A 13,532-nucleotide genomic window follows, 5' to 3' on the forward strand; every position below is an offset into this window, starting at 1 on the left:
CACACACACACACTCAAACAGTATCAGTATCAGTAGCTCAAGGAGGCGTCACTGTGTTCGGACAAATCCATACGCTACACCACATCTGCCAAGCAGATGCCTGACCGGCAGCGTATCCAACATAACCCAACGGGCTTAGTCAGGCCTTGAGAAAAAGAAAAAAATATATAAAAAATAAATAAAGAAGTAAATAAATATCTGAATCACAAAAAAAGAGGATAATAAAAATAAATAAATAAACAAAAAGAAAATAAGACAATAATGATAGCAAATAAACAAATAAGCAAATAAATATAAAACATACAGACACACATACACACACATGCATCATAGATATGCAACAAACATGGTTTCACAGATATGAAAGCACAAACAAATACACATAAACGTACACAAGCCACGACACATACACACAATCTCCCAAATTACCATGCACCCCCAAACTCAAACCAAAGAGAAAAACACGAGCTCACACACCCATTCACATGTACATTACCAAACAAGAACTGACACAGATGGGAGTAACAGAGCCAGACAAAAAGAAAGAGAGCACATGACCCTGACACCTTTAAATACAATGTCTCAAAGGCAGACACCCTCCACCATATCCCCACCCCACCACCCTTCATCCCCTCCCTAACTCCCCAAACACCCCTCACTTTTTACCCTTACCTCATTTGTGACACCCCCTTCATACACCCCCCCACCCCCCTTTTCTTTGCACTGAAACATGCCAGCATACTGTTGTTGATATTTTACCATAAATATCCCTGTAAACAGTTCTCTTCATAGCACCAACTCTGCAACCCTCAAAGGAACAACCTGAAGTTCACCCCTACCCCCAAAACTCCCACAATGCTGTGCTGTCTAGGTCCCAAGGGTGTATTACCCCGGGTGCTCGCAGTGCAGCCAAATCGGGTGGATAGAAAATACAAATACTTCATAATCCTTCTGCCATGATTTTGCATCACTGCAGGTATAGTGGCTTGGCTCTCTTGTGACCATCTCCAATCATTTTTCTTTTTGAAAATTCTACCTAACACTGACACCTTCCACATATATTGTTGTTGTTTTTTGTTGTTGTTGTCTTTTCTCAGAAATTTATAAGTATTCCACCCCATCCCAGTCACCCCCCCCCCCCCCCCCCCCCGCCCCCCACCCCATTATCCCTTCAACATATTTTCCGCTGCCCCTTGCATTCACGCTTATCTTTTTCTTGTTTTTTTGTTGTTTGTTTTGTTTGGGGCTTTTTGCCATCTTTTTCTTTGCATACCTACTTTCAAGTCCCCTTTTTCGGGGCAGTGATTTAGCTTCCTCCCCTTGTTTCTTCAAGTAATTTCAAAGAATATGCTTAATTCCTGAAGATTTTCTTCATTGTTTTATCATTTATGTTACTTATCTAGGTTTTATTTCTTTATTCAGTACATTACTGGCACCTCTCTCTAAAAGACTTTAACCACAGCAGTAGTGTACTTGGATACAAAGCTATTACTCATCTACAACATTTCTCCAAACCAACAAATTCTTCAGTAAGGGGAATAGGCAGTACAGGTGAGACATCCGTTTCCAAGGTACTCGCTGGAAGAAATCAGCGCAAAGATGCTGACAACGGGCTCACAGTGTGTGATAAAAAAAAAAAGGCACACAAATACAAAGGATTAGACAGGATCATGAAATGATTGCCTACATTTGTAGTTCTTCTGAGACTCTGATGAGACAGGCGAACTGATTTTCTATTCAAAATAGCTGTGCACGCATGTTGTAAGACAGAGTAGATGGAACTGATTCTGAAATACTCAGGAATGGAACAACCACTCATTGAAAACTACTGATGTTGACTTATGATGCATCATCCACGCACAATTATGAATTAGTCAAGCAGAACATTGTACACAAGTAGATTAATAACTCTGCAAAGTCTGAAACTGTATTTTGTATTTGTATCACTCTTTTTGTCACAACAGATTTCTCTGTGTGAAATTCGGGCTGCACCTTATGACAGCACCACCCATTTTTATGGGGGTTTTTTTGTTTGTTTTCCTATCGAAGTAGATTTTTCTACAGAATCTTGCCAGGGACAACCCTTTTGTTGTTGTGTGTTCTTTTACGTGCGCTAAATGCATGCTGCACACGGGACCTTGGATTATCATCTCATCTGAATGACTAGTGTCCAGACCACCACTCAAGGTCTAGTGGAGGGGAGAAAATACTGGCGACTACCGGTGTAATTCAAACCAGTGCGTTAAGGTTCTCTCGCTTCTTAGGTGGACGCGTTACCTCTAGGCCAACAATCCACTGCCCTTTCCAGTAGTGTGTGAACGCGATAAAAATACAGGTAAAACAGAAATGTTTGTAAGGTCTGACTGTGCTGCTTATCGGTTTAAAGAAAGAGGAAATTTCTGCCCATGCCATCATACTGAAACTATGCCTGCAGCACCCTTCCCTTGTGTTAAGGTGCATGATGAGAACTCTTCACTCAAGTCAGCCATATGGTTCTCAAAGAAGTAAGCACATATGTACCGATCATGTTTTTCCATTTTCTTCATTATGTGATCTTGAGCCATGGTCAAGGTAAAAAGATTTAAAAAAAAAAAAAAAAAAAAAAAAATCCAAATGGTGTGTTCACTGATACATGCAGAACAAACAGCAGAAATGGGCATGCTGGCTGCTCTGATGTCCAGCAAAAACGGAAAGGGAAGGGAGGGGGGTGTATGGGAAACAGGAATGTGGCAATGGAAGGCTATGTTAAGGAAAGGAGCATAATGTAACGATGAGCAGTTGAGGTTAAAGAGGCACATTAAGTCTGTCAAATTTGAAGCCTTTTTTGATACATTACTGACTCATGAGGAAGACAGTTCCATAAAATTCCCTTAAAAAAACACAAAACACACACACACACAAAATAAGGAAAAAACTTTTGAGCAAAATAAGATAAATATACATGAAAAGAAAATTGACCAAAACCTTTTTCCAATGACAAATACCACTCCACTGTTCTCTTGAAGGAGAAAAATCCTTTCCATTCTCTTATTCCCCTGTCAGACCATCTCCCAAGCACACACCCTGCAGGCCCTCCCTGCACCTCAGTCTCACACTGACACCCACCCAGTCTGCCCTCTGCCGAAATCCCCAAGCAAGGGCCAGGCAGCCCTGCATCAGGATTAAAGCGCTCCAATGCTCCAACATGCAAGCCAAGCAAAGACAAACGTTATCTGTCAATGGATACAAATGTAGCCCCGACCTTCAAAGAACCAGGTCAACTCAAACCCGAAGTGACAGGGGAAGGGGGGAAGAGGAAGGGTTGGGGAGAGGGGAGAGGGGGGCGGAGGGGGGGGGGACAAGAGAGACAGAAAGTAGAAAGTCTATCTCTGCCTTTTCTCACCAAAGGGAAAGAAGAGAGACAAGGCAAAACACTGCAAGCAAGAAAGAAGAGGATGAAAAGAGCTTTGAGAAGGAGGTGTGATGTACTGAGAGTGGGGGTGGTGGTATCAGGTGACGGAGGGGGAGGGGTCGAGGGCAGCAAGATGACAGATTGTGCAATAAAATGCTTTGTGGAGGTGTGGAGCCTGGTGCAGCAAGGTGTGAGAGAGCAGAGATAAAGCTGTAATGCCACTTGTCAGCACGCCATTCATTCATCATGCCAGCGTCAATCTGCACAACTCTCTTTCTCTCTCTCTGTGAGCAGCTCAAAAACATGATAGCAAACTTGATAACTTAGGGGAGAAAGGGTGGGAATAAAGGTAAGTAAACTGCAAGAATTCATAAGAAGCAATATTACAGATATGAAGCAGGGGAAGAGAGAATTAGGGTCAGAATTATAAATATTCATCACTGAATTATTAAGTCAAACCTTAACAACATTTATAGGACACACACATGCACACCTTCCACCCCCATGTCAACAAACAAAACATAACACGATAGGAAAAAAGAAAAAGGAAAAGAAGTGTGGAAAATGAGAGAAAGAGATGCTGGAACAGCAGAAGTGGATTTTTCACTGAACAGGATTTATGGCCTGAATAGACTATACTTGTACCATTTTTTTGCATGCTCTGCACTCATTCTGTTCAATAAAAAAACAAACAACAACAACAACAAAAAACACCACCTCTGTCAGATCATCTCCCAAGCACACACCCTGCAGGCCCTCCCTGCACCCTCAGTCTCACACACACACACACACACACAAACCAACAACAACAAAAAAAAAACCGATAAAAATCCCAAACCCACCTCTGCATTAATGCAGAACCATCCCTCCCCACACACAAAAAAGTCCAAATCAATGTTTATTCCCATGCATGCAATCATTATTCCTTGTCTGCTTACAGATTTCTTAACAGACATGAATAATGTTTTTTTTTTAATTTGTGTGTGCGAGTGTGTGTGTGTTCCGAACATTAAGAATACAACAGTGATTCTGGTGGTTGTTTTTTTAATTGCATGCCTGTGTTTCTGTAACAGCATAGAAATTCCTGAAAGTACAGCTCTTTCTGTTTGTGCTTGATGTATTATACAGAACAGGGGAGGGAGGGACCAGCACACAGCCTGGGAGGAAAACAGAGGGAGGGGGTGTTCAGAACAGGAACAGGCAAAAGAGCATGGAAGGAACTCTGAGATAAAGGAAGTGTGAGAAAGAAACAATAACAGTGTCAACAAAAGACAAGAGTTTGGGGGTGGGATGTGTGTGTTTGTGTGTGTGTGTGTGGGGGGGGGGGATTGAATGCATGAATTATGTTCCAAACAGTATCAAACATTAAAAAACATATAACACCCATCTAGTTCTCTTGTGTTTCTCCAGCTTAAATGAAAAGGGACTGATCCCATTCAATCTGCATTCAAGTAAAAAAATTTTTTTAATCCAAACATAATCAAAGTTACTATTGTCTATAATATGATATAGCAGAAAACATTCTGCCAATGTGGGGGAACTTCTGTTACATTCTCCATTCTGAACCACTTCACTCCCACAGGCTTGGAAACATTTAACACAGAAAAGAGGTGAGAGGTCTTACACACTGCAATAATCACTTAAACATTACCTGGGCACATGGCTACCTAACATGCACACAAGCAAGCCCCTCTTCATACACATCCTGCACTCAAGCAAGTAAATGTCATCCCTATTCTTTAGCTTAGGTGACAGTGGATCAATTTAACAAGAGTGGAAGGGAATGATGGGGGTAGGGTGATGGGGATCAGAAGATTGAGAAGGGGTGGGTTGGAGGTAGGTATGTAGGGGATGGGCTGAGAGAAAGAGAGAAAATGGGTGGACATGGAGATTCAACAACAATAATAATAATAATAATGATAATCATTTTATCTATAAAGCACCTTTCTGTGTAAAACATACTAAATTACTCCATACAATGTAAAAAACAAATGTTTACAACACGCATTTTTACACATACATGAAGACCTTACATGTGTAACCCTTTACACTCCAGACAGCCAACCAAACACTCAAGCACTTATCTATGTTCATACACACACAATCATCACAAACAATGCACACTCATTATAAATATCACATAAAAATACCTACATAATGCACATATATCATATAATACTTAACCAGTTGAGTGCTTGTAAGGCGTCAACTGACGTCCTGCAAAGTGTTGCCATGGTGCCTATAAAATGTTCACTCACGTCCTGCATGTATATTAATTTTTCTGTCATCAGAGTTTGGTACAATGAATATAAACAGACTTTGAATGGTTAGTTTAATGTGTCTGTGGAGTGATGGCCTAGAGGTAACATGTCCGCCTAGGAAGCAAGAGAATCTGAGTGCGCTGGTTCGAATCACGGCTCAGCTGCCAATATTTTCTCCCCCTCCACTAGACCTTGAGTGGTGGTCTGGATGTTAGTCATTCCAATGAGACGATAAACCGAGGTTCCGTGCACAGCATGCACTTAGCGCACGTAAAAGAACCCACGGCAACAAAAGGGTTGTTCCTGGCAAAATTCTATAGAAAAATCCACTTCGATAGGAAAAAACAAATAAAAAACTGCACGCAGGAAAAAACACCAAAAAATGGGTGGTGCTGTAGTGTAGCGACGCTCTCTTCCTGGGGAGAGCAGCCCAAATTTCACACAGAGAAATCTGTTGTGATAAAAAGAAACACAAATACAAATAATTTGTACAAATACAAATTATAAGCATACTATCTTGGTTAGTTTAATATGTCTGGATAATAAGCATACTATGTCAGTGAGCATTTGTCCAGTGGAAAATCCTTTTTGTCTAAAAAATAATTTCCTAAACTGGACCACTTACAGCGTGCATCTATAGGTTTGCTTCAAATGCCAAAAAGGCATTGGACACTTCGTCAAGCGAAGACGGTGGTCCAAGTCAGCAGATTTTCACATTTTTGCAAGCTGTGCTGATGATCATGTATAAGTACAATGATAAGAAATGGATCTGTCTTGTCTTGTGATTGGTTTGAACTCAAAGCTGATGTCAATGACAGTGACGGAACTTATATCATCCTACTCTTTCTTCGGGCCATTTAACCCAATCAGACATCATTTCTGAGCAACTGACCATGACTGACACTGTGACAGCGAAGGCATGGTACTTTCACGTTATTTGAGAAGAGTGGGAGGAGAGATAGAGGAGTGGTGCTCGACAATAGGTTGAAGGTCAGACAGAAGGCGTGGTAAGTGGGCGTGGCTCAGCTGTCATTTTACTGTCTTTTCACAGCGATCAACTGCCAGGGATGGCAACAGCCAATCATCCACGATTTTCTTGAAATGAAGTGTTGACAGACAATAGACGGGAATCACATGTTTTTGACTTTTTCACACTTTTTGTCCCTTGTCTGTTCACCGATTTATTTATAGAGGAGACAAATAGGATGCACAGCAGATACTTCGTCCCACCAGTTACAGCCAAGCTGAAAAGAATACCATCAGAGCACTCTCTCCTCCAAAGGGGGATGCTCTTAGGTGAAAGAAAAGCTTGAATTCTGACCCTCTGAGAACACATTTGACCTTTCATCTTGACCAAACCCATATACGTCCTTGCTAGGGCAGTTATTCACTTATTCACTTACATGAATAAAAGTGTTGTGATTGTTATCATCAACTTGTAAGCGTTTTATTTTCATTTCCAGGTATATAGCAGACACTAAGCATGCTATTTACAGCTGCATTTTGTTTGTTTTCTTTCTGGATGTCATTCTGTGGAGGTGGAAATAGACTTTCTTAATGCAAAAAAATTATTGTCTTCACTCTGAGATACCTGTCAGGACTGAGACAGCGCTAAGCACCAAATGCTAGTGTGGTTGTTGCCAAGTCAGGCAGCGAGTGCAGGAGTCTAGATCTGTAAATAGACTTGTGTATAACCAATCAGCTGTATTGTATTTTAACCAATCAGAATGTAAGGTGGATGAACGGTCCACCAATCAGCTGTAGTGTATTTTAACCAATCAGCTGTAGTATATTTTAACCAATCAGAATAGGTTTTCGTTGTCTGGGACATTATCTTAGAGTTGTGTGTGGGGAGTAGTTAAGAGAGAATGCCTATGTGGGTGCTCCCTGTGGAAGGCAGGCGTATTTTGCTCCATGTGTTTAGGATGTGACTTAGTGCATGGTGGTACTGTATGCTAGGGACTTCAGTCCAGAGGTGATGGACTATTCCTTGTTTTCCTTGTGCCTGAAGCACTTGTTAGAAGTGTGCTGAAGGATTGTGTTGTTTGTTTTGGGACTGGGGTACTACGCATTACTGTGGGTGAGCTACATCTTGCGTTACTAGCACAACGTTGCTGTGCGGCGAAGAACGGTGTTATTCCTTTGTCACCAGTGACTGTGAAGTACGGGGTGTGAGCCAGTTCCCTTTTGTGTTCGTCGTCCTGGGAAAGCGTGGCCAGCTGGCGTCAGAGGACGTTGGATACGTGAAATCCCCATTGTGCATCTCCGTTTCTGTACATAGCCCCATAACCTTTTCTTCTGGCTGGATTTGCCTAATCATATTTTGTTTTACCGTCTAGATCTATCCCACCCCTGTACATTCTCCCTGTGTGAGTGGTCCGACGTGTGGTAGGGGAAGCTGGATGGTGAATGTTCTTTGATTGGTGACCTATGTATGTGGTGGTCGAGAGGTCACCAACCAGGCATTGAGATTGTTGCTCGCAGGATTGCGTGGAAAGATTGTGGGTTTAGTGTGGAGTGTGCTGAAGTTACCATTACGTCGGAAGCGAACGAGAAGGCTGAGTGTTGAGTGTGTGATTAAGTGGGCTGTGCACGTGTCGTATGAAGGGAAATAAAAAGTTAAATTGCTATTTAGTGTTATATTGTGTTATTTTGTGTCTGTAGCTGGCGAATGTGGTGAAAGTTCTTCGTCACAAGTGTTTATTTTGTTGGTGTGATTGTTGGTGGGAGCCAGCCTTTAATTTTATTATTTACTGCCTGCCACTCCAGGTCGTCAAGACTTGACAATACCTGAATACATATCTAAAATCATAATATTTAAGAAAAAAGCCCAGGTTTGGAATCCACATTCATTTTTGTTCACAAAACTTTTACTTTAATACTGTGTATCATATAGTTTTGTGTGCTAGAATCTTAAACAAATTATTACCCCTAAATTTATTACCTCTAAATCCTTAAAATTCCCTGGCAATGGGAGAGCACTCTTTCACAAATTTCTCTAGCACTCAACTGGTTAAAAACCCAATCACAATGCTTAAAACTACTCCTGACATCACAACACACAAAACCATGTCACAATACAGAAAATCCAATTTCAACTCTTAAAGTTAGTCACATACATCACAATACACTGAATATATATATAACTAAAAATACAAAATTCAAAAGCAATTGATACCCATCACCCCCTCTCCACAACACATCACCATACACAGAAAAAAGAAACAAGCACACATTTGTCTACAAAATGTGAGGTAAAGCTGAAATATGTGAATCTTTCAATTCTTTTTAAAAAGTTGAAAAACACAGAGTTTTTCTCAGGGACAGAGGTAGGGAGTTACAGATGAATAACATCTGAAGGATACCATGGCATACTGTTTTGATGAGAGACACTGAAAGCAGAGACGAATAATTTTGCTCTGAATTCTCACCTTAACGGGAAGACAGTGTGAGTGAAGTGTTCTAAGCAGCGATGCTGCACTCTCATGTCTGGCTTTATGGAGTACAAGTCAACTGCATGATTCTGAATATGTTGAAGTTTCTCAAGTTTGCTATCAGAGAGACCAGCTAGGAGAAAGCTGAAGTGGTTCAATCTAGATAGTATGAAAGAAACAGCAAGTCTGGTGGCAGCAGCTGTGGAAAAGGAGTGAATTGCCCAACCTACCCAGCTGACAGAACAGAGTGCGGCACAAGCATTTGACATCCAGCACCTCACGGAAAAACAAAAATGAAAAATTTTTTTTTTACAAAAATAACAAAGGGTTGTAGAAATACAAACATGATGTTCAAATACATACATAACCATATATACATAATCATAATACTTGCATTCATGACAAAATTGTATATAAAATATATTCATGGGTGTCAAGCACAGAGAAAGAGTGCGCCAGTGAGTGACACAGAGAGACAGAGAGAGAGACAGAGAGAGAAAGAGAGAGAGAGAGACAGAGAAACAAGAGACAGAACTGGGAAGAGGCACACAGAGACATAAAGAGATAAGACTTGAGACAGAGAAACAGAGAGGCCAGACACACGGAGAAAGATACCATGAACACAAACAGCAATCCAAACACAAAATACACAAAGGTGTTCAGCCAACTCACAGTGTGTGAAGATTGTGCTTGCAGCACTCCCAGCCATCCTGCTGGATGACACCAATCTTGTTGTGTGTCAGAGACCTGAAAACATCACCACACACACACACACACATTCTGTCAGGTTTTCATTTGTCACTTCACTTCACACACTATATAGTCATTTGTCACTTCACTTCACACACTTTATAGGCACTTTTTCAAAAAAACATGCACACATGCACATGTATACAAACATACACACATGCATATACACTTGTACACACAGATACATGCACACACACATTCATTCTTTCAAGGCTCTCCCCTAGAAAGACCAGTTCCAGCAATAAATGACATTGTGTATATGCTTTCAGAAATCCAGTTCATTTTTTGTGAAATGTAAATGGCTGTTGAGAGTATACAAAAACTTCAGTGTAGCAATATTACTGGTAATACGTTCACTCACACACACACATTGATATATATATATATATATATATATAGAGAGAGAGAGAGAGAGAGAGAGAGAGTTTTTAAAAATGCTTGTGTATATACATACATGATTTTAAACTCCATACACATCTGACCACAGTGAACAGTTTCAGCTGATGCTTCAGTCATTAAGAATGTTCCAGTTCAAACTTTCTTTGTACATAATTCATGCTTTCAACAGGACATACATTTTTTATGTGGTTCAAACTTACTTTCCATCTGTCACAAGATTAGTTCAATTTTAAAGACTTAGTTATGACACATGTTTTCTAGTTCACATTCTATCAACTCAGTCACAACATCTCTTCAGATGAAAAGATCCTACTTACAGCTCTCTCAGTGAGGACAATCCGAACAGCCAGCTTGACGTAATGTTAGATATGTGGTTGAAGTCGAGTTGCCTGCAACATCCAGTGCTTCATGAAAAATTAATGCTATCTGCATTAACTCCAACACACAAACAACACATTACATTATCTGAGTTTCAAGTCTAAACCAAAGTAACACTGACATACATGTTTAAGATTGATTGATCCAGAAAAAAAAAAAAAAAAAAAAAAGATTGATCCTTTCAGTCCTTAATTCAGCACATAACGTAACATATGTAGATTGATTTTTCTTTCATGAAAAAAAAATGTGTACAGATATATATAGAAACACAAGTGTACCACATACACAATGCATGCATGCACATTTTGACTGGAGTTTAAACTCCTTCCAGTCATCACACTGCTTAAGTGACTGACAATCCAACTCCCGCACATTTTTGAACAGACATGCACATGTCTGCACTCTTAACCTCGATACCAAGACATGGCACCTGATTTTTTCTTGCTCCCCTCTCCAAGCCCACTCCCTGATTCTGACCCCAACCCATTCAACTCACAGGTAGGTGATGGACTCCAGCCCCCAGAAGGCGCCATCCATGAGAGCAGCGATGGCGTTGCGCTCCAGCTTGAGGACCTGCAGGTTCTTCAGCCCCGAAAACGTCAGGCCTTGGATGGTGCTGATCTTGTTCCTTGACAACTCCCTGCACACATACCAAACACAATTGTACACTCAGTGAAACACTACAAAACACCACGCTACAACTGACTGAAACCCATTGAAAGACTGAGCTTTCAAAACTTACTGTTGTGTGTTTCCGTCTTCAGACATCAAAGACCGCCACCCCTTCACAATAAACTAGCACTATTGAGGATGGGGAGAGGGATGGGGAGGAAGAGGGGTGGGGTGGACAAAGAAAGTTTGTTGTGTTTTGTTTTTTTGTTTTGTTTTTTGTTGGGTTTTTTTTTTGGGGGGGGGGGGGGGGTGTTTTTTTTGGGGGGCGGGGGCAGGGTTAAGGGAGAATGGAATGAGGTCAGGTGGAGGAAGGGGGGTTGAGGATAGACTGGAATGAGGACAGGTGGAGGGGGGGGGGGGAGGGAGATTTGAATGAGGACAGGTGGAGGGGAGGCGACTGGAAGACTGGAATAAGGACAGGTAGAGGGGGGAGGGGAGAATGGAATGAGGTCAGGTGGAAGGGGGGGAGGGCAGGGAGATTGGAATGTAAGGTGGAGGGGGAAGGGGAGAATGGAATGAGGACAGGTGGAGGAGGTGGAAGGGAGATGATTGGAATAAGGTTAGGTGGAGGTGGGGGGCTGAGGAGAGACTGGAATGAGAACAGGTGGAGCAGAAGGGGGGGGGGGGGGGGGGCTGAGGAGAGACTGGAATGACAGGTGGAGGAGGTTGAAGGGAGACTGGAATGAGGTCAGGTGGACGCAGGGAGGTGGGGGAGCAGGGAGATTGGAATTATGCCAGGTGGAGGGGTGAGGGGAGAATGGAATGAGGTCAGATGGAGGGGGCGGGGTGGGTGGGTGGGGGGATAGACTGGAATGAGGACAGGTGGAGGGAGGATTGAGGATAGACTGGAATGAGGAGGACAGGTGGAGGGGGGGAGGGAGATTTGAATAAGGACAGGTGGAGGGGAGGAGACTGGAAGACTGGAATAAGGACAGGTGGAGGGGGGGAGACTGGAATAAGGACAGGTAGAGATGGGGGGGTAGACTGGAATGAGGACAGGTAGGGGCAGGAGAGACTGGAAGACTGGAATGAGTACAGGGGGGGGGGGGGGGATGAGACTGGAACGAGTACAGGTGAAGGGGGGGGGATGAGACTGGAATGAGTACAGGTGGAGGGGGGGGGGGGAGAGGAGACTGGAATGAGTACAGGAGGTGTGGGGGGGGATGAGACTGGAATGAGTACAGGTGTGGGGGGGGGGGGGGATGAGACTGGAATGAGTACAGGTGGAGGGGGGGGGGGATGAGACTGGAATGAGTACAGGAGGTGTGGGGGTGGATGAGACTGGAATGAGTACAGGAGGTGTGGGGGTGGATGAGACTGGAATGAGTACAGGTGTAGGGGGGGGGATGAGACTGGAATGAGTACAGGTGTGGGGGGGGGGGGGTGAGACTGGAATGAGTACAGGTGGGGGGGGGAGACTGGAATGAGTACAGGTGGGGGGGGGAGACTGGAATGAGTACAGGTGGAGGGGGGGGAGACTGGAATGAGTACAGGTGTGGGGAGGGGGATGCGACTGGAATGAGTAAAGGTGTGGGGAGGGGGATGCGACTGGAATGAGTACAGGTGTGGGGAGGGGGATGCGACTGGAATGAGTACAGGTGTGTGGGGATGAGACTGGAATGAGTACAGGTGTGGGGGGGGGGGGGGGAGAGACTGGAATGAGTACAGGTGTGTGGGGAGGGGGGTGAGACTGGAATGAGTACAGGTGTGTGTGGGGTGGGGGGTGAGACTGGAATGAGTACAGGTGTGTGGGGAGGGGGGTGAGACTGGAATGAGTACAGGTAGGGGAGGGGAGACCGGAATAAATACAAGTGGAGGTTGGATGGAGACTGGTATGAGGACAATGGAGGGGGAGACTGGAATGAGAACAGGTGGATGCAGGGTTGAGGGGGGGGGGAGACTGGAGTGAGGACAGGTGGATGTGGGGAGGGGGGGGACTGGAATGAGGACAGGTGGAGGGGCGGAGGGGAGACTGGAATGAGGACAGGTGGAGGGGTGGAGGTGAGACTGGAATGAGGAAAGGTGGAGGGGTGGAGGGGAGACTGGAATGGGGAGAGGTGGAGGGGCGGAGGGGAGACTGGAATGAGGTCAGGTGGAGGGGTGGAGGGAGACTGGAATGAGGACAGGTGGAGGGTGGAGGGTGGAGGGAGACTGGAATGAGGACGGGTGGAGGGGTGGAGGGAGACTGGAATGAGGACAGGTGGAGGGAGACTGGAATGAGGACAGGTGGAGGGGGGATGGAGTGAG

The 13,532-nt window shown here is 43.7% G+C and overlaps 1 protein-coding gene across 4 annotated transcripts in view; it reads right to left on the reverse strand.

The window, feature by feature from the left end:
• LOC143284771 (uncharacterized) overlaps positions 1-13,532 on the reverse strand; it is an 81,428-nt gene that overhangs the window by 31,536 nt on the left and 36,360 nt on the right. For all 4 annotated transcript variants that reach the window (XM_076591746.1, XM_076591745.1, XM_076591744.1 and 1 more), the window contains exons 7-9: positions 11,110-11,253; positions 10,553-10,624; positions 9,759-9,833 (exon numbers count right to left, since the gene is read on the reverse strand). In XM_076591746.1, the coding sequence (XP_076447861.1) occupies positions 9,759-9,833; positions 10,553-10,624; positions 11,110-11,253 (291 nt within the window). The remainder of the gene's footprint in view (positions 1-9,758; positions 9,834-10,552; positions 10,625-11,109; positions 11,254-13,532) is intronic.

This window comes from Babylonia areolata, chromosome 8 (assembly GCF_041734735.1).
Source record: "Babylonia areolata isolate BAREFJ2019XMU chromosome 8, ASM4173473v1, whole genome shotgun sequence".
NCBI lineage: Eukaryota > Metazoa > Mollusca > Gastropoda > Neogastropoda > Buccinidae > Babylonia > Babylonia areolata.